This window comes from Leptosomus discolor, chromosome 9, assembly GCF_034619465.1.
Source record: "Leptosomus discolor isolate bLepDis1 chromosome 9, bLepDis1.hap2, whole genome shotgun sequence".
Classification (NCBI taxonomy): Eukaryota; Metazoa; Chordata; class Aves; order Leptosomiformes; family Leptosomidae; genus Leptosomus; species Leptosomus discolor.
In genome coordinates, this window is record NC_141399.1 from 9,963,026 (window position 1) to 9,988,617 (window position 25,592).

At 41.7% G+C, this 25,592-nt stretch overlaps 1 protein-coding gene across 1 annotated transcript in view; it reads left to right on the top strand.

The window, feature by feature from the left end:
- The window catches only part of FHIT (fragile histidine triad diadenosine triphosphatase), a 430,579-nt gene that overhangs the window by 315,622 nt on the left and 89,365 nt on the right, over positions 1-25,592 (top strand). Inside the window, exon 4 of the mRNA XM_086470368.1 lies at positions 24,241-24,309. Coding sequence (XP_086326494.1) covers positions 24,241-24,309 — 69 coding nt within the window. The remainder of the gene's footprint in view (positions 1-24,240; positions 24,310-25,592) is intronic.

Genomic DNA, 25,592 nt, shown 5'->3' on the forward strand with positions numbered 1-25,592 from the left:
GCAAAGGACTGTATTTAAATGAAAATATATGTGGATTGAGACTAGGTAAAGCTGTTCTGTACACATTAGAAATGGTTCTGTGCTGGAAAGATTGTAATTATCTTCCTCCTTTACTTTTACAGAAATTTTTATCTGCACTGAATTCTGTCACCTTTGACTGAGTAATTTTGTTCTTTCCACCTACACCTGAATGGAATGTACCAAGTAGCAAATTACTTGAGCAGTGATTGTGGTGAAGCTGTTTTTACTTTATAGAAAACGAAGCACTTAGATTTTCATTTTGCTTGGATTGATCATAAATAGTCACATTATAAACCTGCAGTGTAAAGATCTGGATTTCACCCTACCACAGTAACACTGAGCACTGCTTTGTTCTATAAATTGTCCTGTTGTAGAGTTAGGTACTATTCAGTTTTAGAGTGGCCTGGAGGAACAGCAGGTTGGTCTCCTTTAAATAAACAATTCTGTTCAATTTAATCCTATGCGTAAACTGAAGGAGCAGACTAAACTGAATGTCAATGAGACAGAACTCCAGCACCATAAAGATAGCCATGAAAGAATGTGAAATGCCCCCAGTGAGGTTAGCAGTACAAAAAATGCACAGAGGCACTGTAAATGTTGGTAATATTTTCATACTACACAAAACAGATTAAGTATTCCTGCTACTTCAGTGTAGATTATGCAAGTACAGCCCTTCATGACCTGCGCAGACATAACCATGGCAATAGAGAGCGAACAAGATAACATTCTTATCCAGAATTCAGACAAGAGGATGGATGTTAACTCCACACAAGTCTTAAGATAAGTATTTTTTGTTGTTGTTTAATGTTTATTTCTTATACTGACCAAAGCATGTACAGTGGGCTTTCTTAGAAAGCAAAACACAGAATAATTGCAACCAGAAATAATGAACTGAATAATGCTGAAGTACTTGGAGCATGATTATTTTTTTTCCCCAAAGATGAAGGGAAGATTACAAAAGAAATTCCTGTCATTAGCTAATAGCTTCTTCTCAAGCAGCAATATCGGTATAACCAACAGTAGGAGAATCCTCTGGCCGTTAGCTCCATTGAATTGTCTCCAGAAGTAACTTACTGTATATCAGACATAAACAAGCCGCTGTTGGATGGAGCACCTAAGTGACAGCTCTGTACTGTAGAAGAACCTTCAGTATCAATATGACCTACTGTATACTCTTACCAGAAGCATATGGATCTCTTCTGTGACAAGATACCCCTGTATGTCAGAGAGACTGCTAAACAATTTTATTGTTTGTGTTCCTCACATACTATTCTCCATAGGAGCTTCACATAGTAGATGAGTTATGCATAAATGCAGAAAGAGATTCCATTTTATTAGAAATTATTTCTTCCGATAAAATACGTGGAGTTAATGAAAAAAGGATCTGGGATAACTTATTCAGAAATAGTATATCTCATTAGATTTTAGGTGGATCATGTTTTTACAGGCCCTTTGTATTCACTCTTTTCAGAATATTAACATGGATGTGGTTTTTCCTGAAAAACAAAAGACATTAGTGTTATGGTGTCTGATCCAAAGCTCTGGTATGATATCCAATGGTCTTCTGTAACATTTGAACCAGATCCACACTTGAGTAATACCAAAGTGGAGTTGATAGAAGTTTGCTAAGGGTCAAAAAGGCCTGTTTAACTCTTCTAAAGCAGGAAGCCACTGTAAGGGTATGTAATGATTTGTCCGACTTTTTCCTTAGGCATTTGTAAAAGGTATTCTGACAAATAAACAGCTGTAAGTCATGATCACAGAAGATAACATAAGGCCTTCAGCTACCTGTTCTTTAAGACAGTTGCAAGTGAGCACTGCCTGAGGTGCAGGTCAGGGAGATGCAGGGAGGCACTAGTCCAAAAGTACTGAGACTCTGCTAACATCATGGTGACCACAAGCTAATAAACTCAGCAAGCTTGGGCCACGTACCTTGTAAATGTGGTCATGGTGCTTGAATCCATGCTGGCCCACATCCCACCTTCTGGGCATGCAAACAGTGAGAAAACCATCGTCAGTGCTCACATTTCCTCCAATACTCTCCACCTGGCTGTCAGTAATATGGCAGGAATGCAGGGGTCCTAACATTGAACAGTATTGGATTTGTCCAGATTTTACATTTGTGTTTTGAAGATATGTAAACAAAGGCATGAAAATTGAAAAATTATTAGGGTTGTTTTTTTCGTTTGTTTCTTTTTAAATATGGTATAGTTTGATCAAAAGTGGAGAGCACAGGGTAATAGTCCTTAAGAAGTGCAGATGGATCTACTGAACTTACAAAAGTCTGTATCTGAGTATGCAATACAAACACTATGGAAAAGCCTAGGAAGTGCTGAAATGAAGAAGTGTATCTTTTTGAAAATTCAATTAATTATGAAGTTGGTAGGCCCAACTGTGTATGCTGTTGTTCAGTCTATGCCTGCAAGGAGCACGTAAACAAGTGATGTTTAATAGGTACATGTCCTTGCTCGGCATTACTAAAAGCCACGTCATTTTTCTGACATGAATTACAAGCTGGTATAAAACAAACTGTACAGCTTTTATTTCAGTTACCAAACTGTCTATTTGTTTCTCTTTATGGTGCTGTTCTGCCCCCATTGTGCTCGTGATGATATTGAGAGCATTTTCATTTGTGACTTTTGTTGCTGTTGTTTGATGCCTTCTTGGTTCTTCAGACTTGGAGATAACATTTGCTTAATGCTTCTGAAGTCCTCTGTCAAATGGCTCTGCCTGCAACTACAAAAGTGATTCAGTCAAAGATTGCTTCACACTTGGCTTACTACAATTTCCTTTTCAAAAGACCCCCTGTTTTTCTATATCTTGCCCAAATGGGCTGCTCAACTTACACTGATGATTTTCATGCTGTTCACATGGTCCAATGTTATTTGGTTACACTATTTGTCCATCTAACCCAAGTCTGATTTCAACAGTCTGCAGCTGGCTTTTAATACCCACTAGATAATGGAAATGCCCTACTTCTGTATTCTCATTTCTAGGCATTTCCAGGTATTTGTTCTTGTTGTGTGCTGGTCTCTACATCCTTTATTTTTTTTTCAGTTGTACGTGAAGAGTGGACATCTATACAACCTTCTCTCACAAAACAGAAGCAAGACCACGTTAGAGTTGTGGAAATGGATGTTTGCAACTGTTTGCTGTGGGTGGAAGCTGTGGTGCTTGTGAAAGTCACTGTATACATTAATAGTTTATGGTAATGGTTAAGTAGTTGTTGCTCAAAGGTACAACAGCATTTCCACAGAAAAGCATATGAAATCTTCATACTTGGCACTAATATTAGGCTCCTAGGTTGTTCTTATCCTTGTGGAAGGCAGGACCTGGTGCAAAGGAGAGATGTTTCTCTTTATCAGATGCCCAGGTCCTTCTGCTCTACAGTTTTGCAAGCCTGTCACCAAGAGAAAGACTACCTCCAGGAAAAAAAAAAAAACTTTCTGTCCTCCAATGCGCCTGTGAATGTTTCCAAGACATTTAAATCTGCAGCCTGGCTGGTTCGGCTCCTGGGATATCTGTGGTGACATTTAGTCCTGTCTCTGAGTGGCTGCTTGGGAATATAATGGCAGTTCCCTGTTCAGCTGTCTGTATCCTGCAGTGGTCTCCAGTGCTTGTTAAAGGAGTTCCCCTTACCAACTTATTGCTCATGTTCATTAGCACTATTTAATAGAGTTAAGAAGCATAGAGATTGTTTTGTACAAAAGTGTATCAGGAGCTACCTTGTCTGTATTCTTGCTGTCGTCATAGGACCCTTGATCCTATAGCAGCTTTGTACATAAGTGAGAATTGCAATTACATGCCTCAGAAACATTTCCACAAAGCTAATCTTAAACTCTCTACATATAAGCTCTCCATTGTATAAGCAGACCCCCTTTGCACCTGAACAAATCCTGCCTACCTCTTGTGTTTCCTGTGAAGCAGTAGTGGTGTTGCTCAGAAAACCTGCAGCTTCTTAAAGCTAGCATGAAATTAACTGAAACAAATCTGAAAGCTGAGAGTTTGATGTTGGTGTCCTAAATCAAATTAAAATTGAACTAGAATCGAGCACAGCATAAAATCTTATTTATACAAGTTACGTGTTCAGTTGAATCTTATCTCATTAGTTTAATCTTACTTGATAGCACCTCAAAATTTCTAATTTTACAAAAAAAATCCAATGTTCTTATTTAATGAATATAGTAACTAAATGTAATGCTATGTTATGATTCGTGGGATCATTTCATTAGAATTTACTGTGCTAGTATACTGGATGTAAATCATTCTTGCCAAAGATGGGTAAACTATTACTGATGTGCAAAGAGTTCTATGTTTAAAGAAAATTAGAACTGTAAAATTAAACTCTGAAGGATTAGGAAAAGGCAGAATTAAGACTGCCTGTGTAGTTTTAATTTGGAACATGAATGTGATACAGCCTTAAAGACTTGATCACAAGCTGCTACTTTATTCTGTGCACAGGGTGGACAAGATCAAGTGTTTATTTTTATCTGCATCGTTCAGTGTGAAGTTCCAGCGCTTAGATGCCATCCAAACTCTGCTCTGAATACAAGGTTATTAATGTCCTCTGAGCTTTCATACAGAGCTTCTCAGCAGAGTAGCTGAAAGTCTCTGAAGCATTAATACATATATTTTATATTTTAAGTAATGCTTATTCTCCTTGGGTGACAACTTAGCTTTAGAGCTTGATTTCTTTTGCATACTTAGCAACTTAAATGACAGATTCAGCTCATGGCTCTTAGAGACTACAGCTACACTTGTCATTGCTCAGGATTTCTACAGAGCAGGCCAGCGTTTTTCATGTGGATGCCCAGAAGGTGACCAATTGTGAGATGTTTTGGCTGAGGTGACTTTACTAGCAGTACAAAATTGTGGCAGAGAAAAGGATAAGCTCAGTTCTGTGAAGTGGTGTATGATTACCTTATCCATGGGTTTATCCTTAACCTTTTTCTTGTAACAGTCTTATGCATAATTTACTGTGCTTTCTCAAATGTCTCTACCAGATAGAGCGAGGACCATATCGCAGAAAGCCTCACTTAACCTCAATCTGCTGCGAGAACTTTCTCTTGAGCTTTGCATGTTATCACCCCTTTTTTAATATTTTCATTGTTCTTGCTTTTTACTGAATGTTTTAACTGATAATTGAGCATCTATACGGTATTGCTTAGCATCATATAGACCAATATAAGTTTAATTTTCCTAAGTAAAGCTGGTGCAAAGCCAATGGGGATCCTGGTAGGTAGAGGCTCCTAGGAATAGTCCCATTAGAAAAATCCCACAGTCTGCACTACAGCTGTTGAACTGTGTGCTAAATGGCCTACAAAGCTCTCTTGAAAACCTGCTCATCCCTAGTGTGAGCATCTTGAGGACCTAATACTCTGTAGCATCATCTGCACCAGTATCTTGTCTCTAGAGGTGTCCCCTTCTCTGCAAGGTTTCTCTAAGTCTGTCGCGGCTCCTGGCAATGCTTTTTGGCAGGCTGCTTTCAAGGGTTGATGGGCCTTGGATCCCTGTGGAAATGTTGTATCTCGTGCTCTTTGGGAGGGCAGGATCCCTTTGGCTTGCTTTTCCTGCCTAGACGTGATACAGGGCTGTTGTTGGCCGATTTGATCTGTTATGCAGCTCAGGGGGAACTAAACTGAGGGGCACGTTTTTTCTGTATTTCAAAGGGTAGGAGAAGTACAGTTAATTTCCTTATGCACTCCGTAATGACTGAGGAAGGGAAAACTCCAGCATTGTATTTGAGAAACCTTGGGATTAAATTATGCCATCTAAGAACTCATTAGCCTGTCTTTCAAGTGTATGCACTTCGGGGAATAATCATCTTTCTTCTCCTGCTTTGCTTTTGAGTTGCTCGTGTGTCATATCTCTCATGCCTAGGAACTGCAGCTTTATGGCACTTTGGATTGGATAAATCCCCTTAGCTTTGAAATGCTAAATCCTTCAATTAGTTTGAGTTGAAGACTAAAGGCCAAACATTTCAAATGTGGGCACCTGAAGTCGACAGGAGCTGCAGGTATTCATCGCCTCTGAAAATCAAACCAATCATTTAGGTAACTAAATTTAGATGCAGGTACCTTGCTTTTGCCAGCCCAGTTTAATCACCAAGTCCTGTAGTATTACTCTGGACCATATGGTCTTTCCCTAGCGCTTTGCACCTCTGTCGTGCTTTCCTTTTTCTTCCAGGAAAAGGCTGGAGTTTATGTTTAGTTGTTCATGTTTTAACATCCTTTTGACTCTCCCAGCAAGTTGCTCCCTGATAAACAGATCCCTCCCACTCCTTGTGCTAAAAGCACCTATTCGGTTCAGCAGTCTAAAGCAAAAGTAGGCCCTAAAAATTGCTTAGAAAGGTCTGCATTAACTTACCAAAGACAAATGGTAATCTTCCATTGTCTGGGTGAACCTGTGGCCTGTTTTGCTGTAGTTAGCCACTCTCCCTCCAAAGCTATACTCTCTGACTATCACCAATGCACGTCCTCTGGTCAGGATGGTTCAAAAAAATCTGCCTTTCAAGGTTGTGTGATTTGGACACCTGCTTTTAACTGCCTGTACACATGGAAGGAATTGATTCCTTTAACTAGTTTTCTGACTGAGTGAGGTAGCAGAACAAGTATGGACAAATGAGCAACAGTGACTTGTGCAGATTTGGGTGTTTACTGATACAACTGCCCAAAGAAGTAAATCCATGAGCAAAGAGAATTTTGAGATTTGTATTCATAAGATGAAAAGGTTCTGAAAGAATGTAACAACTTTGGGACTAAACTGCCTTTCCATTGCCATGATGTTCTGCTTCTCCTGATTGTGAATGCTGAAAGTCTGCTCTGCTTCCCCAGGGTCCTAATACAAAATCCATTGTCAGAATTGGAAAGGCAGAAAACTAGCAAAGACAAAACCCCAAACAAACAAAAGTCTCAAACCTCCAAACAAGGAATGGAGATCTCTTAATTATAGTTGCACCCTAAGCAGATGTTAACAAGTCTATTTAAACCTTTTTAGCCAGTAATCTGCTGCTGGCCTCCTGTCCTCATCTAACTTGGTGTTTCCCTTATCAGCTAATTCTGCCCTGACTAGCATTTCAGAAATGTACTGGTTTTGTCAAACACAGCTTCAGAAGCTGTTTTGGAATCCCCCTTGGTGTGGTTGGCTTTTGTGAGCTGCAGATTACAAAGGATGATTTCCCAGCCTACTCCATTATATTTATTCTGGCTTTGATTCAACATGAGAAATGATTTGTGACATTGAAATACAACACATGGCTGGACCTCACACAGTTGCATTGTAGCTGGTTGGATGGTCTCAGCCTTGCTCATTATCCTGCTGCAGCACCAACATTAGCCCACTTCCCATGTCCTCCTTCCTTGGCAGGAGAATACCTGTTTCTCTGGATGAACAACTTCTCTGAAGAGGCAAAGAAGAGATTTCTCTCTCCCGTATCTCTCCACCTCCTCTCTGTTGTGGAGAGGGAGGGGATCCGGTTCTGTGCTTGGAGAAGCAGGAAATGGAGAGTTTTTTTCTTTATAGAAGTGGCAGGAGGGGAAGAATTTCTTTAAATTATTTTCAAGTTATTGAGAAAGCTTAGAAAAACTCTCTCCTTAAAATGCCTGTTCAGGTGAGGGTTTTGGTGTAACTGAATTCATTGCAGTGTTTTTTCCTTTGTGGAGGAAGATGGTCCTTTTTTTCCAGGGCATGTTTTGTGCATTGCTTCAGCAAAGAACAGGCATTTTCTTTCCTTGGCCTTCTGAATATGGAGGGCTTCCTTTCTCTGCTGAATATGGACTGCTTCCTTTCTCTTGCCTAAGAATGAGGAATATTTCATCCCTTTCATCTTCTGCTTATGCTCTCCTTCTGCCAGTATAAGAGTCTTTTATGTCTCTGATAGTATCATGCAGTGCTTCCCCTCACACCTCCTGCTAAATCGTGGCAGTTCTTCTTGGAGAATATATTCTTATCACCCGATAGGAACTTATTTTCCTAGAGATATCAAAGTTCTTTTAATATATATTAGTCTTTACTCCTTCTCTCCAGCAGTAGCAAGAGGGTGTTTATTTGCTTGACTGAGTTTGGCACAATATAGAGGTAAATGTTCCTAGCAGCTAAGTTACCAAAGTAGGAGTCTGTGTAGTGCTATTTTTAGGCTTAAGTTTGGCTTCATTTTACTTGTCTAGGATGAATGTCATGTGATGATACAAGATTTTGCGATAAACAAGCATGGTGGGATTGATCCCAATTTCTTTACAATTTTGTATAGATTGGACTAGAAAATAATTTCCTGCACAAAGGACCTCGACATGTCTTCAAAATAATCAAACTTAGAATAGCTTCTGAAGTGCCTAAACACCATTTGGAAAAGACATATAGGTAGAAGTTTTCGTGAGAGCTTAGCATAGACGAAACAGGGTTTTTGGAACAGGTTGGCAATAATCCAGGTGGCTAATTTCTTTGAAGTGTACTGAATGTTGAAGTGCTTTGAAAATCTGACAAGAAGCATCAATGTCACAGTTGCTGCTCGTTGCAGAATGACTTTAGAAATTTAGCTTTAAATTTGGGTATTTGAAGATCTGGCCTGAGAATAACAGTTACTGAAGAAGCAAATAAACAAACTTATTTTGGCCTTCATTTCAGATGAGGTGCCTAAAGGAAAGCTCTTAAGTAAGCATTTCTAATGTCTGAATTTGTGATTTGATTTTCATAGTATCACCTTTCTCTGTAATTGTCACTTTGCACATCCTAAGTTCTATGATACAGGCTAGTTCGGTTCATGTTGTTTAGCAAAATCTAATGTAGTAGGAATGTCAATGACATCCACTCTCTATGCGCATAGCTTTCACCTCAGGTTCCTCCACTGATTCGATTTTTAAGCTGAAATTCAGGTTTATTTTTATGTTTACAATCTGAACTATAAGGTTTTGTGTTTGTTGCATTCTCATTCTGCTGAGATGCCAAGAGACCGCCATGATACAATTCACACAGCTGGGGTTCTGCTCACTTGACTATGTCAAAATAATAGCAACAAAGACCAAGCTCATCCCTGATGCACCTCCTGGAAGTGAGGACAATTCTGCTGAGGGGTGAATATAGCTCATTAGCTGTATCCCTATGCAACTCCTCCTGCTGCTGCTTATTGAAAAGTCAGACCTTCTGCGTGCAGAGTAGCATCCCAGGAGTGTTACTCTTCACCTTCTAGAAACCTGGCCTAAAGCAAAGGTGTTGTGATGTAAAACCTCCTCAACTCTGATCCACGGTCTTGTGGATGGTATTCTGGCACCTGGCTATAAGGAAGCACTGAGCTTCTGACACTAAAGAAAGTAACAGGTAGTCAGCATCTCTTAAATTCAGGCCTTTGCTTGTGGTGGGCTGAAAGAAAACCAAAGATGGCAGACCTGACTGATCTGGGGAGCACTCAGACTACTGGAGACAACAGAAAGTTTGGGGGGAACTTTGGATCAAGTCCTGTCTTATCTGACCTGATTTGCTTGTTCCTAGGCAGCACATATCACTCTCTGGACATCCCTTGTTACGAGCGCAGACTACATTTCTGGAGCAGCAGCTTCATTCTGTGCAACTAGCACATTTTTTTAAAATATGTAACTGATCTGAAAGTTGGAGTGGCTAACTCTGCTAATTCTGTGAAATACTTTAATATGATGATGGAGGTGTTAAACAATTGTACCTGCATTAAATATGCTGTGCTTACGCAAATGTGGCACACAGATTGCAAGTTCTAAAATTTATCAGGCAGACTAATTATTTAAATGTGAGCTATAGGTTACATAAATAAATAGCTCTCCCTCAGTAAATGGCAAGGTGTCATGGTGTTAACCACGTGACTTGTAGCAGAGTAGAATTAATGTTAACACTTCTGTAGCTTTCTTTCTCTGATTACTAATTCTTTCGATGTTGGTAGATGAGCTGAATTTATGAAAGTTTTGCCTGCCCTCTAGGTCTCTATTTTGTATTCCTTGTGCATTGCAGCCTGCTTTTGACTCTGGCAGCAATGCTGGATACTAAAACCATGAATAGCTCAGGCTCCCTGCTCAGCTTATGGAGTGAGGCAGATCCAGACCAAACTGGGAGCTTCCCCTGGGTTAAGATCTCCACTCCCCCAGCTCCCATAACCAGGTCCTCCAGCTACAGAAGCAGCCCGTTTGCAATTAGCAGTGCATATATCGTAGAGCAATGACTTAGAATTGCATATACCAAGAAAATAGAGATTACAGTGGTAACGAATAAGGAATTTGTGCAGGTGATCTCCTTGCATTTTGCTGTTGTATATATGCTGCAGGAAAGATGCATGTATGTTCACACAGAGGCACAAAGTGATAATATGCTGCCTGCGACATTTTAGAATGGTTTTTGAGTGCAGAGTTGTGAAAGCTCAGAAAATCCTATATGAGAAAAGCTGCTCTACCTAGTCAGAGAGAGTTTCATTAAAGTTTCTGCTGTTATTAGTTTTAAATTCACTTACGTCTGCTTGAGTTTCATTTCTGGAGGCACCTGCTCTGGTTGTATCTGGCAGCAATGCTGCAGAGGGTGGGGAATGTTAAGTTACGGGTTGCATATTCGTCCTAGAAGTGGCTTTTTTATTCTCCAGCCATGCTGATTCACATGCAGCTTTCAAAACGAGACCTGAGCAGGCATCCTCCCTCTCCTTCCTCATCTGCCCCAGTTCCCACTCCTGCTTTTCTGCTGCACCAGCCTAATCACCTGATTTCACAAAAGTGAAAATCGGGTGAGTGCTTCACTTACTCTTCACTTGCACGCCTGATCCTGCAACGTTCAATGGCTGTTCTGGCAAACAGCAGGGAAGGTGCTCAGCACTTTATGAGATGTGCTCGGCCATTTGCAGACTCACAGCCCGGGCACTGCCGTACTCTTCCCACAGCACTGCATCACAGGGAGGCTCTTGCCCATCCGTTTCATGGTGGATTTAGGAGGCGGAACATGGTTTCATGGCAGTCATTCAGCAGCAACATCCGCATTAGGCCAGTGGAAGCATTTGGATCAACTCAGTTAGTGCAAGGGATTAAAAGAAGCCAGATGCTCTCTTAATGGACAAGCATAAGGTGAAGTTGAAAACTTGGCCTTTTTGGGAAATTGAAAGCAGTTTAGTTCAGGTTCGGCTTAGAGGATTGAGAAAGAAATTGTCTATTAGTCTCAAACGAGGCTGACAGTGCACCCACACCGAGCTCGCAGATGCTGCTCACCCGCCAGGCAGAGCCGTGCATTAACCTGCCGGCGATGTGGGAGCCACACTCCCCTCGCAGCCTCGCTCAGGCTTGCGGAGCCGCACAAGCAGCAACCAGAGGTCACTGAGCTGCTGCCCCTGAGACCAGCTCTCAGACTGGTGCAAACAGGGCATGTCTGTACCATGTCAGGTCTGTTTGGTCCAAACCAGACTCTGCAGGGCTGCTGAGCTTCCAGCACTGGGCTGGAAGGTGAGTAGCGGCAGCATTTGGTCACCTTAGACACCCCTCGGCCAGCACTTCTGGGAACACCTTGCACCAGGTTTAGGCCAACCCAACCCTTCCCCCAACCCCCAGAAGAAGGGGAAAGGGGGAGGCAGGCTGTGAGCTTATGTTATAAGCTGCTCTCAGCTCTGATCCCAGGACAGCAGATCAGCATATCAAGGCTGATGATGAAACTGCTGTAACCCTTCACAGGTAACCTTTGCATTCAGTGAAAACCAAGGTTGCTTTGCTGGTCTTTTCCTAGCCCGAAGAAGGGGAACAGACACTGATAGCAACTTCAGCTCCTTCTGTTTTCAGTTTATTTTGTGAACAGAGCTGCTGGTGAATCATGAAAGCTGCTGGTAAGGTTCAGTTTTAAACCCTACATAAAGTTAAACTGTTTAAAATTATTTAAATTGCTTCATTACTACATATTTCCTAGAAGCACCTTCTTCCCTCCTTCCCTCCTTCCCCTTTTTGTATTGTCAAGGTGTTCAGCTGCAAACACGGAAGGCCATGCAAATAAGACCAAGCCAGCTGCACAGATTTTTGCACACTTTAATTAAGTTGTAGGGCTTCAAATGAATTTGGCTCCAGTTTCTGGTGCTTCCATGCCCTGTGTTCTGTTCCAGTGTGGATGTTAAATCGTGCAGAAATGGACCGTGACCTAACTTTCATGTCAGTTGATCTGGCTGGTTTTGTGTAACTAATTTAAAAAGATTGATTGTTGGTTAATTACATTAATGAACTGAACCAACATGGGCACAGATCAGAGCACAGCAGTCTCCTAAACAGTCATTAAGAATAGACATCTATCTTTTCACCTGCTTGTACAGCCTCCTGTTGAGTGGCAGAGTGTGTGGAATCGTAATTCTGAAGGTTAAACGACTTAGGGACGTAATCACAAACTGTTCACCTCTGCTACCCTTCTGCCCATATGGCCCTGCTAGTCACAGTCAAAGTCCATTTGGACAAACTGTCTGTTGAAAGGTCTCCAGGACAGCAAGTCTGGTGGTTTCAGCTGGGTTCCTGGCAAACACCAGCGTGCACTACAAATCCACCAAAGTTCTCCGGTTGAAAGGATTTTGTGGATTTAAACAATTTTGAAAGAACTCCTTTCCCAATTAGGGTAATTCATGCTTATCAAGGTGAAAGTGTACTAAGCAGAACAGTTCACTCTTCTCTCTAGCCAGCTCATGAATATGAAGAAAGATTGAATCAATAATACATTTCTGTAATTAAATTGATAAATTAAAATGATAGAGTTCTTGCTTTAGCAAGCAGTCAATGGAAGATGCATTTCTGTGTGTTTATCGGCGTTGGCCTCATAGCCATTCACTACAGTTAGGTGGGAGATGTGCAGATGTTGCACGCCAGGCAAGGGCTTACAAAAGACGTACTTTAAGTAGTTGCAAAAACATTTGAGACAGGGACATTGGTACCTTTTCTAACCTGATTTCAAAATATTGCACAGTGAATAAAGGCAATGGAATGTATTTTATTTTGTTTTGAAGTCTGGGGACATACTATTGTATATCCCTCCCCATTATTAGCTCATCTGGTTGCCAGATTTCTTCAAATCATGAAGGACTTAACCTGACGTTAGTAAGAGCGTTGCCATTGGCTTAAGCAAAAAAAAAAAAAAGGGAACTGGAGCAGGGCTGCGTATTATGAAAGATGACAAGAAAAACCCTAGTTACTCGGGAAATCAAGAATGAAAGTACTGGTAGCCTAGAAGAGGATATTAGCTTGTATAGGTTGTTGTCAAAATCTTCAAAGGTGACTTATGTCAATGCTCATAGTATTCTGCAAGGCTTGATCTAATAGCTGCTGAGACTGAGGAGTCATTACAGGGATTTCAGTCACCTTTGGGTGATGTTGTAGGTGACCTATGGAGTTTGATTTTCAAGGAGGCTGTTTACTTCCACAAAACCATTTTGTATCCCAAATTCAGCAGCATATGTGTGAAGTAAGTCAAAGAAAAATGGGATTAACCAGCAGTCGCATAGTCCATGCTGAAAATCTGCTTTCTTGATTCTCAGCTCCCTCACTGTATATGCCTTCAAAATGGTTTGAGGTGGCAAGGGAGGAGACTCCTGTCATTGTTTGGAGACTGGTCTTGCTTCCCAGTCGTCCCAGAGACTTTGGAGTACTGTTGAGGGGTGAACAACTGAGCAGGTGCATAAGGGATTTCAGGCATTGGTTCATGACAGCTTAAAAGTATTACAAATGTGAGGTGAAGAAGTTGTGGAATGACACATATGCAAATGGTGTTAAATTATGGTTTTATCTAAGATCTTCTGTTTCAAGCTAATTGAAAGACTGGGGCCACTGCTGCAGGAGGAAAATATGAAAAGAAAACTATACTGAAACATAAAAGTGTTTCTGATCAAGTAAAATTCTGTTTCTGTTGAATGTTTTATTTTGTTCCAGTCACATAAATTACCATCTTTGAAATACTAAAACTCCCACAATCAGCTTTTTATAACAGAAAATAATTTACATTTAAAAGGTTTAACTGAAGCAGCTAAACCTTAGTGATGAATGTGCACATTCGGCAATAAAACAGGGAAACAGCCCATGTTTTGGAACCCATAGCTGCTATATATAATTTTAATATTATAAATAACTAAATACAGTCTAATGAGTGCTATAGGTACGCGCAGAGATATTTGCTAGTTCTTGGAAAATGTATCCTTAAGGGTATAAAATGCCTCGGTACTGACACACAGACTTGGAAATCTCACTTAGCACTGATAGATACCGCAATGGAAAGTGGCTTGAATGCATTTCGTCCTTTGCAGAAAGTTATGAGGCTTGTTCGCATTACTGTCATCAGAAACCTTTTCTTTCTCCTTGCAGTAGCACTTGTCTTCCCTCTTATGGTGGGTTGACCCTGGCTGGATGCCAGGTGACCACCAAAAGCCACTCTACGACTCCCTCTCCTCAACTAGACAGGGCAGAGAAAATACATCGAAAAGCTTCATTCCTGACTTTCTCTACCTCTGCCCCGCCTAGTGGCACAGGGGGACAGGGAATGGAGGTTGCGGTCAGCTCATCACACGTTGTTTCTGCTACTCCTTCCTCCTCAGGGGGAGGACTCCTCACACTTTTCCTCTGCTCCAGCGAGGGGTCCCGCCCTCAGGAGACAGTCCTCCATGAACTTCTCCAACATGAGCGCTTCCTACAGGCTGAAGTTCTTTATGAACTGCTCCAGCGTGGGTTCCTTCCATGGGGTGCAGTCCGTCAGGAACAGACTGCTCCAGTGTGGGTCCCCCATAAGGTGACAAGTCCTGCCAGCAAACCTGCTCCAGAGTGGGGTCCTCTCCCCCACTGCTCTGACATGGGGACCTCCACAGGCTGCAGGGGCACAGCCTGCCTCAGCATGGTCCTCACCATGGACTGCAGGGGAATGTCTGTGCTGGTGCCTGGAGCGCCTCCTCCCCTTCCTTCTTCATTGACCTTGGTGTCTGCAGAGCTGTTTCTGTCACATGTTCTCACTCCTCTCTCTGACTGCAATTGCTGTTGCACAGTAACTTTTTCCCCTTCTTAAATACGTTATCACAGAGGTGCCACCACTGTTGCTGATGGGCTTGGCATTGGCCAGCAGCGGGTCTGTCTTGGAGCTGGCTGGCATTGGCTCTATCAGACATGGGAGAAGCTTCTAGCAGCTTCTCACAGAAGCCACCCTTGTAGTCTGCACCACTACCAAAAGCTTGCCACTCAAACCCATTGCACATCTTTAACTAATGGAAGAGGAGACAGTGACAGTATTTTAATTCTGCAGGAACTTGTCATTGTCCTAGAAGAAGCTGCAACAGTTGTCTAAAACGTTAATAACCACAAAAATTAGAGGTAATGATTTCCCTCTCAGAATAAAAGTAACTGGTATGTAAGACTTGTCTTCCCCCTGCCACATCCATTCCTGATTTATCTTGTCTTCTTCTCCTCTACCCCCTGCATTAAAGGGGAGTGGGCCATTGCTGCTATAATGCTCTTATTCCATCCTAGTGGAGAGAAGATATATTTCAGTTTTATGCTCTTCTCAAATGTACTGAGGCACATGGAAGAAATATCTCAGAGGTGTTTGTATCATTGCAGATACTCCTGAGAATTGAAAACTCTCTGTGTTCAAACAATAATATTTCCCTCAACCTTAGTGTACTTTATATCTCAGCCGCAGTGCCGAGTCCTGACGTTATTTGAGTCAGTGAGAAAATGGGTGGAAGTTTCAGCAAAATGGGGATGAGACCCTGGATGTTAATTGTGGGGCTGTAGGGCAATGTTGTGGGAGAAGCTGTACATAACTTTGCACATAACAGCACTCGGCCCTCTCTGAGGGAGCTGGACCTTTCTTGACATCTATGAGATTTGCCTGTGGGGGTTCAATCCTTACTCTTATTAATACCAGAAAGTAAATTAGCATTATCTTGGCCTTTATATCAGACCTTTCAGGAGTCTCCCATCCTTTTCATTTAGATTGGGTCTCTGAGGGGAAACCCCAGTAATAACACACCGGTGTGATAATTAGTAAGCACATTCTACATAATTACAGTGTTGGCATCTCAGGGGGGAAATGAAAGCTTGTGCTGTCCCTTTAACGGGACAATTTGATAATCCTCTTAGCATTTTCTCTTTTGGCTGATAATATTTCACAGAATTTTACTTTGTAAAATATTCCTAAAGGGAGGCTTAAGCAATAATGCACAGATTATGGAAATGACTCTCATTAAGTATAGGGAGAGACTTCGGCAAAGCCATGAACTGCTTCAAAACATGTAACCCCCATTAGGAGCTTCATTTAAATGTTTATTCACAGAGCAGTAAATGTTTATTATAGAACATTTTATTGAAACATAAATTAAAGAACCCTAATTATACATATCACAAGTGTTAAAACAATATGCATTTATCAAGACTTAACTAAAGATCAGAGGTGAGGGGAAAGGCAATTGCACTTTCATTTTCATCTCAACGACGCCAGTTTTGCACAAAAACATCTGGGCCAAGTGACCCTGAGGAAAGGCAAAGGCACAGGACTTCAAGGTAGATGCTCTCCAGCTGTCCCTAAGGCTGCACCATATTCCAGAGCATCTTCGGAGGCACCTTCGTTGGTTTGTGCATTAGCCTTCTCATCAGTAAAATGGAAGTGATACTTCATGCAGAGGCTGCCAGGGTTTTGGGTTGGTTTTGCAGCTTTTTGGTATTTAGGGGGTAGAGGATGCTGTACAGGTCTCACAGCATTCCGATAGTAGTGGTGCTGACATACTATCCAGGAAAAATGGCATAGCAGTTTCCTCATCAGCGTCTCTGGTTGGACCAAGGCAGTGTTCTCCTGTTGATTCACACAGAGTAATGGTTGATGATCCTGCAGGTCTGCCTGTCCCATCCACTGTCCCATCACACAGCAGGTGAGAGGAGTTGGTGAAGGTCCTTGGCCTGACCTTCCTACCACCATGTGTGGACCCTCATTCCTAGAGTTGTGGACCAGGTTAGAGGTTAGGAAATATCAGTTCAGAAGCACCATCCCACCCTTATTTCCATTTAGTTTATTCATTTGCTGCCTTTCACAGGATCTCATAGGAGATGTCCAAATTACATTTGGATCACCACTTCCAATAAACAGGCTAATTACCCTCATTATTGTGCCAGTTTTCTTGGGTTTGGGGCTGCAGGGGGAGGGGTTGGCAGTTCTCTTGCAAATGCTAAAGTTGCCTTCAGCTGTGGAAGTTATAACTGCAGATCTCAAGTGGGTTTAAAAATCTTTCTGCACATGTTTTCATTAGGTCTACATCCCTTTTCTAGCTCATCCACAACTTGTTTCTTTAAAACTTTATAGCAGTTGACAGATACATTATTTATTGAGGATGCTGAATCTGCACATTTCTCAATCTACATGTTTGAAGATGTACTCTGCTGCAAGTCCCCCAGCTGGTTTGGTTTCTGATACCTTTGCAAATTCTCTCCATTTTGTTGCTTTCCAAAGTATATGTTCTCTGTACTGAGCAAGTATCTTGATACTCACTGTTCCGGAGGCAAATCCATGGCATAAATATTGGCAGGGATCATTGCAAAGCTTTCTTTTTTCCTCCTAAGGGTATGTATAGAGTGCAGTGCCATGCAGATGTACACAAGTGTGTCCTGAAAGGGCCCTCATACTCCAGCTTGGTAGCATGTGGGCAGCCTGTATGGCCTCCTCTCCCAAGACTTGTTCCAGTTTCTTCTGTTTTCTGTCTTTGCACCTTCTTTCTGCATGTTTTTGATTCACAAAACTTCCACCACCTTCTGCATTCCATTGATATTTCCCACCCTTCCTGTTGGTGGCTCTTCTAGTCCATTCCCACCTACACCTCTGCTGTTGCTCTGGGCTTTTTGAGACAGATGTGGATTTCCCTGTCCTTCCCTTCCAAAGCGTCCCTGCCCATACTACTTTCAAGTCTGGCAGTCTGTGCCACTCCTTTCCGTCTGTATCACATCCTTACATTTCTCGTGATGGTAGCATAACAAGCTTCAGTTTTGTGTTTTAATAAACCAGAGCCAAAACAAAGGTGTTACAAGAGCGTGCTAGTCTCTGCAGCTTTCCTGGGTTTGGAGCAACCCTTACCACCAGAATGCCAGACCTGCCATCTGAGGAGGAGGCGCCGAGTGTCTGCATCTGTACAGCCTCGTGCATGAGGTTTTAGTGAAGCTGGAAAGGAAAGTGCTGATTCCTAGAAATGGGGAAATTTTGTAGAAAAGGAATTGTTTCAAGTATTTTCCCGTCATGTTTTAATATTTTGTAAAAATTATGTCTTTTAAAGTGGCCTTGCTTGTGTAATTTATAAGTCCTGGAAATGTAAAATAAACCCAAACATTCATGCTGGCAATAATTTTGAAGGCTGTGAAAACTGAGTATTTTATTGATCAAAACTCTTTCTTTTCCTAATGCTGGATAGGACTTTTTTAATTTTTTAATTTATTTCTCCATCCCAACCCAATTCAGGACTAGGAAAACTGTCAAGAACTCATAAATACTGAACAGAAATTGCTTTCCCATGAAGATGTCTTTTCCAGGGCCTGCAAGTCAAGGGCCCTAGAAATGGGCTTTTGATGCCTAGAAAGAACAATTGTACCCAGTCTGCTAGCGTCTGGGTAATGCAATGTATTTTTTGGGGGCAGCAGAGGGAGTGCTTTCTGTAATGAGCTATGGATATATAGGCAGGACTTTCCATGGAATAATTTTCTAACAGGGATAATTGAGCAGTTAATCAAGAATAGCAAACAAGGGCTCCATGGAAGCCCAGTGTACAGAGAGGACAAAATTGCCCTATATTTCATGTGGCTATCTCAGTATTATGGTTGATTTTCTTTATCACCCACTAACAGTCCTACTTGGAGAATGGTTATTAGTTTGGAATTTCTACAGTTAATCTGGTAGTTTAGAAGAAGCATTATCACAGCCTCCTGTAAGAAGCCCATGTCTCTGTAATGGATAGGAGACTTTGCAGCAAACAAGGTCTTATCTGCAAACCATCATCCTTTTTCCCAGTGAACTGGCTGATGGGGGTCTCCTGGCCAGCAAGCCTTGCTGCCTGCAGCTGCTAATGCCCTTCCTGCCCTTCCTCCTGCCTGAATACGACAGTGGCAGAGACATTGGGGTTTACTCTTCCTGGCCCTGATGTCCCTCTATGCCCAACATTCTTATCTTGCCATTAGACCATGGAAGCCCACAACAACAAAGGTTTGTAGAAAGAATGAAAAGTAGTGAGGGGAGGGTTTAAGCTGCTGAAAGTCATCTGGTTTCACTGCATAGGCGAAGGCACAGCTCAGCTCAGCCGTGTACTTACTGCCTTTGCAGGTGTGGGGGGAACAACCCTTCCTCTGCCAACTTTTTGGCCTCCCCCCTGTCCTCAGGGTTCTGTGATCTGTTGCCAGTTTTTATATATTCATTCTACAGCAACATTTATTGCTAATAGACTCTGGGTGCATGCTGAGGAGCTCTTGTTTAGGCTATTATCTCCCTTTCTGTTGGAAGCTGAGCTTTGTTGCTCTGCTAACCAACACAGCAGCTGAGCGAACACAACATAATGTTCATGAATAATTGCAGGCAACATCCATGTCCTCCCCAGTGGTGTGTGGCAGGGTCATCTGCTCTTCACTATTCTGGTCTACCTGGGAAATCTCTTCCAGAGTCTATTTTTGCCTAGTATTTTCACTTTACATCCAGTGCAGTGGTGACATATTGGTTATTCGACCATAATTCAGTATATTAAAACCGCTGTAACTAGGAACATTGCCTTCTGCATGGCCTTGAGTGCTGAAGCAAAACTCACCTAACCTGAATGGGTGTTTTTCCAACAAAACAGGCTCCAGGTTGTTTGGCTGAGACTTTTGTGAGCATTTTGCAGTCCTGGTTCACTGGAAATTGACTTTACGTGTTTAATCCCACAAATTGTGCTGCCACCAGATTTCAGCAGTGGCGGGATGAGCATGCTCCAGAGTGCCCATCGGCAGCCCCGTGTTTCCACAGTCATGCTGGGAATGCTGCAGGGCTCAAGCGGAGGATCCTCTTGCTGTGGTGGAAGGTCAGAGATGGCACATGCTGGCTCTGGCTCACAATTTCCCCTTGGCACTACGTATTTATTCCTTGCAGTATGTTTTCTAATTCTCTGGCCATTCTGGGTTTAAAAGTATTGAAAAAGCTTCTCTTAAGAGTGACTTTGCATCACGTGATAATTCTCACCATTAGCAGTTTCTCAACCTGAGATGTCGTTTATAATGTTGTAGCTACTGTGAAAACGGAGGAAGCTACAGTCCCAGTCCTAGAAAACTGTCAGCCTAATATTTTTTTAATTTTGAATGTCCTATAAAATTCAGCTCCCACAGCCTCCTCCCAGCTGCTGCTGCCCCAGACATCCCTGGCAGAAAATCTGGTCCTCAGTGTCAGAAGCAACTGGTAGGGCTCGAGCATCTTTGACCCCCACGGTGTCCCCCACCTGGGAGCACATTGCTGCGTCCTCATGTTGTCATACCCATTGTGCCCGTCTCCTGCGACTGGGTGCAGCTTTCTCCATCAGTGTCTGACAAGAAGAGGGAATGGTAGCTAACATTCCAAGCAATGCAAGCGTGTGTCTGCATTTGTTCTACCCTGATGCGGGTGATATTGATTGGTCCATTAATGTAAATGTCTCGGCTGTTGTATGTTGTTTTTCTAGCTTATTAATCAAAATAATGCAAAATGAGCAGAAAGCAATATTTTAGGAAAAAAAACGAAATACAATCAACAGTGATTGAATACAGCCTGCTGGAATGTGTTGGGGCTGTCTGCCACCCACCAGACATGAGGATACCCGCAATAACTGGGAAAAAGTTGTAACGCTTTATTTTGACATTTTTGATATTTTGTATACACAATGTTTGGAATTTTTGTCTCTAAGCAGTGTTTTGAGGGACGATTTGCCTGTTTGGTCGGTTAAAAAAAACGCAGCCAAATGTTTTGTTTATATCTACTGACACATTTCAGTCAACTACAAATGTCTTTTTTGGACATGCAGTTTTATATTTTCCCTTGGAAAGCAAAATGGAAGGAAGCAACTTTAATTTGCAGGCACCTTGAAATTATTTCTGCTGCCTCCAGCTCGGGAGACCTCCCTGTAGCCATCGGCAGATGCAAACCACCAAGACACATACATAATATCCGGGATGTGAACACTCCCACTGAACTAATTTACAGGTTGGAAATTGAGCTGGTGCTTAAGTGCCTCGGTAGATTGAGGCTTTAGCAATAACAAATAGTACTAAGGAGTAAAACTGATCAATTTAATAACCCCTAATGAATCCAAATATCAGCGTCCCTGAGTCGGGAAGGCCAGAAGCTGAAAGGCAGATTAGAGGAGGTGTGAAATGCCCTTGTTTGGTGTTTCTCACTACATGTAGCCACTGCTCTGTGCTGCTTGTATTTCCCTGTGGTTTTTTGGTAAAGCTAAAGAGAAGGAAATTACTTGAGACACTATTACTGCTCCTGTTTGTTTCTATTATGCAAAAAGCAGGGAGAATCTAGATTTTTATTTATGTTCCATGCACAGAATTAATTAATTAAATTAATCTGGAAAAAATTACTCTCTTTTAAATTTATTGTAGAAATCTCAAACCTTGGAAATACTTGTTTGTTTTCTGATACAGCTGACAGATTTTGCTATGTAGCCTGGCATCATGTAAGAACATAATGCATGTAGTAAAGGTGAGTAACCCTGGAGGATGTCCCCACTGCTGCCAAGTGGCCCATATGCTGTCATAAATGCTTCTCTTTTTTTGTGTGTGTTTTTTGTTTGTTTGTTTGTTTTTTGTTTTGTTTTGTTTTGTTTTTGTGCTGATCACAAGAGCCCATTTTGGGTAGTAGATCACATTAGGCTCATTCATTACCTGCTGTGCTGGTCTGTGCATCTGCAGTGCAGCATCTCTGCACTGAGCTTTGGACTACATCCCTGAGTGCTTTCTGATATTCCAGATTGTCTGTCGTGGGTATACAGATCTTCTGTGTGCCTCCTGGAACATTCTGTCACAGAGATAAAAGTTACTCTTAAAGGTGGTTGAACTTTTGGGGGATATGATTGTTGATAGCTGATATTAGACTGTATATATATTATCAAGAGAAATTCTGAAAATTGATATTTGGAGCAAAACTGTCACTCCTTGTAGCAGAAAAGAAAGAAACTGACTGGCAGATTATTCTCTATTTTTATGAATAAACTTAAAATCTGATAAGAACCACGGGTATGACACACTAGTGAAATTTTACAGGACCACTGTACACTTTAATCTTCACTTTTATTTTTCTTGAAAGTTTGTCTTTGTCCTAAAGCAAAATTCCAGGCCTATGACTACTGAAGACCATCTTTAAACTTGCCTTGTGATTTTGAGCAATACATCATGAGAGCAGTGATGTTCAGATGATACATTGCACTAATACATCACAAGAGCACTATCACTCTCATGATATATTAGTATAATACACTATCAGAACACTATCACTGATGTATTACTCAAAACCACAGTTTTTAACCCTCAAGAATCGTCTGCGTCTCTAGTCTGAGTACACTGAAAGCTGTGGATAATGATAAGAATAAGCAATTGCGTATTTGGTTTCTCTAGGGTAAGCTGAGAAAAAAAAATAGTGTGGTATTTGGAATATTTCATTAACTGAAACATCCTTGTGGTTTCAATTATTTTACTGAGCAAATGTTTTTATGGGCTGCAGCTAACACAACATAGGCGTGTTTGAATTTTCTTACAAGTAGCCTATGAAAATATTTTTTGATTTTGGATTTCATTATAGACTTGAGCCATGTTTTGAGAATGTTTCAATGAGGTGCATGAATTTCCGTTGATTTCGACCTCATCAAATGAGTCAGGTGCAAGCTATCTGAATTCTGTGTAAAGCATTTGGTGCCGTTCTGATGCAGTCCTTTTTTTAGAAGGATTTAGGTACCATCTGAAAAGATCTGGAGATGCATAAATGTGATCTGTCATTCAGATAATTTGCTGCCTCTCCTCAATGAGGTGGTGTTTTGTTTTGTTTTCTGAAGAATTATTCTCAGTTGGTTTGGGGTTTTTGTTTGTTTGTTTGTTTGTTTGTTTTCTTCAAAAGAGTGAAAAAGAAAGGGGAAAAGATAAAAGAATTCTTTGCAATGTTGTAGCTGAACTTACTGCAGAAAAGCAGATAGATGAGCATTTGTTTGATTTCCTAGTAGAGTTTGAGTCTTGAGAATCTTGAATTACCCTTCCTATGTGGTATGAAGAGACTGTCATAATCTCTTAACAGAAAAAAAATAATAATCATAATAATACAACATAATACAAGTTGTCCAGGTGGCAAGTCATATATTTGCTTTCTTGTCCATGTTTTTCTTCCCTTTCCCCGTATCTCATCAGCATTTGTGGCAAAAATACATTGCCCCTCACCTCCCCCCATACCAGGTATCCCAAGTCTGCCTCTGCAGCTTACAGTCCTTAGCTCTGCTACCCGCTGGGTGATGGCCCTGCTATCAGGAGAGTGGTGTTTATGCTTCAGGCTCTGAAAAACTGGGCTCATAATTCTCGCAGGTTTGGGACCACTTGGTGCACTGGAGCCCATTGTGCCCCCGGCATGCACCTCATACCACTGGGGCCTTCAGTCTGTTGTATTCGGGCTACGACTTCCTGAGCAAAACATTAAAAGTCTTTTTAACCTTGCAAAAGACATGGTATTTGCCTGTATTGTGCTGTGCAGCCTAGTGAGTGTCCTTTTCTGACAGCCTTTCTACCTGCGTGGTCTTCGTTGTGTACCACTGATGCCTCTATGCCCCAGTCTGTGCAGCACAGCACTGAGCTCGGGGCTGCCCATAGGAGCCCCCTGCCCACGCCTGCTACAGCTGTGTCCCATCACCAGCACCTTCTTATTCTTGTCAGTTTTGAAGTGTCAACACGCAGCTCCGAGGTGCATTGTCATTTCAAAGCTGTGGCTAAATACATCTCTGACTGACAACTATGAATAATTCCACAGAGCTCCTAAACTTCCAGCCATTTCACTCTGAAGCTCCTGTAATACAGCAGAGCTGCTCTCTCATGTTTTTCATCTTTTATATTCTCCAAAGAGTTGAGATGCAGTTACAGAACAGGTTAATGTATTTTCCTCTGAAAATAATGCTGTGGGAGCCCATGCGTGGTTACTTGTATGTGCAGAGAATAATGCTGACAATCCAGAAAAGAAAGTCATGAGCTTGATAATCACCATTATTTTGTTTCACGTTTTCAGCATGTTCATGTCCATGTGCTTCCAAGGAGGGCCGGAGACTTCAGCAGGAATGATGATGTCTATGAGGAGGTAAGGGCTGCGCTCCATTTCTTGTTCAAAGTTGGTTTTGCTGTTACAAAAGCACCTTAATGATATAGGACCTGCCTTGACTGGAAGTAGTTAATGGGATCTCTGCGTCATTATTGCTTGCACTGTGGTAACACCAAGACCTATACTGGGATTTCTTTGTGAGCTCTGGGTCAAGCTGCGGTCTCACAGGGTCCCAAGGCAGGATGCAGTCGACATCTTTGGTACTTCAGTCTGTCACTGCACACAGAGTGAGGTGACATCCCTACCAATAGTTGTGTTGTCTTATTTTGAGGACACAGGGGAAAAGGGTGACTACATGGTTAGCCTGGCATGCAGGGAGCATGGCCTACCCCAGGCCTACCCCCCATGGCTACCCTGCTAGCCTGGGGTACCAAACCTCCCTCTTCCAACAAGGGAAAGCACAGGCAGCTCATTACAGCTGAATCACAAATTGCCTTCTGGCCTGTTTTTTGTAAGGCTCTGGGCAAATCTCATTGTAGCCCCAAAGATGCAAACTAAAGAGCAACTGTGCATATAGCTGTAATAATATGCATGTTTGTAGATTGTATGGCAGAACTGGGGACATAAGCTGTTCCAGTATGACTGAATTTACGGGCTTTCATTTGAATGAACAATTGTACTGGCATTAACAAAAACTTTTCCCCAGCTTGACAGCTGTCACAATGAGTTAATGAAAAAAAATCTTACTATTGTTAGATTTACGGATGGTTCTTAGTGGGTTTGGGAGGATTCTCTGTCTTAAATATGACATCTCCTTTTCTTTCTGAAAGTAATTAATATAAACATGTTCAGTGCTATTGCAATATCATCTACTTGAAGGAGAATTCATGACATTTTCTGCTTTTGCACTTCTTCCTTTGTGATACATATATGAAGACAACTCCCCACTCACAAAAAAGGTAGTGTATTTTAAAGTTTTCTAATGACTTAAATATGCAAAAGTGGTGAAAAAAGTTCATTATTGACCAGTTACATGAAGTGTAGAGACTAAGAACCCCACTAAGAAGTGTAAAACCTTATAACGAGCCTGCTGAGCAAGGAGATCAAATGAAAATACGCGATGGCCATCTTACATGCTGCTGTAGTTAAAAGCAGGTGAGGCAACTTGAAAGTTAACACCGAAAGGATTGTAAAGCATTGGAACAGGCTTTCCAGAGAAGTGGTTGATTATATATATATCTGTATCTGTATATGTCTGTATATATAATATATAGATAAAATACCCTGGAGGTATTTGTGTAGATGTGGCATTTAGGGACATG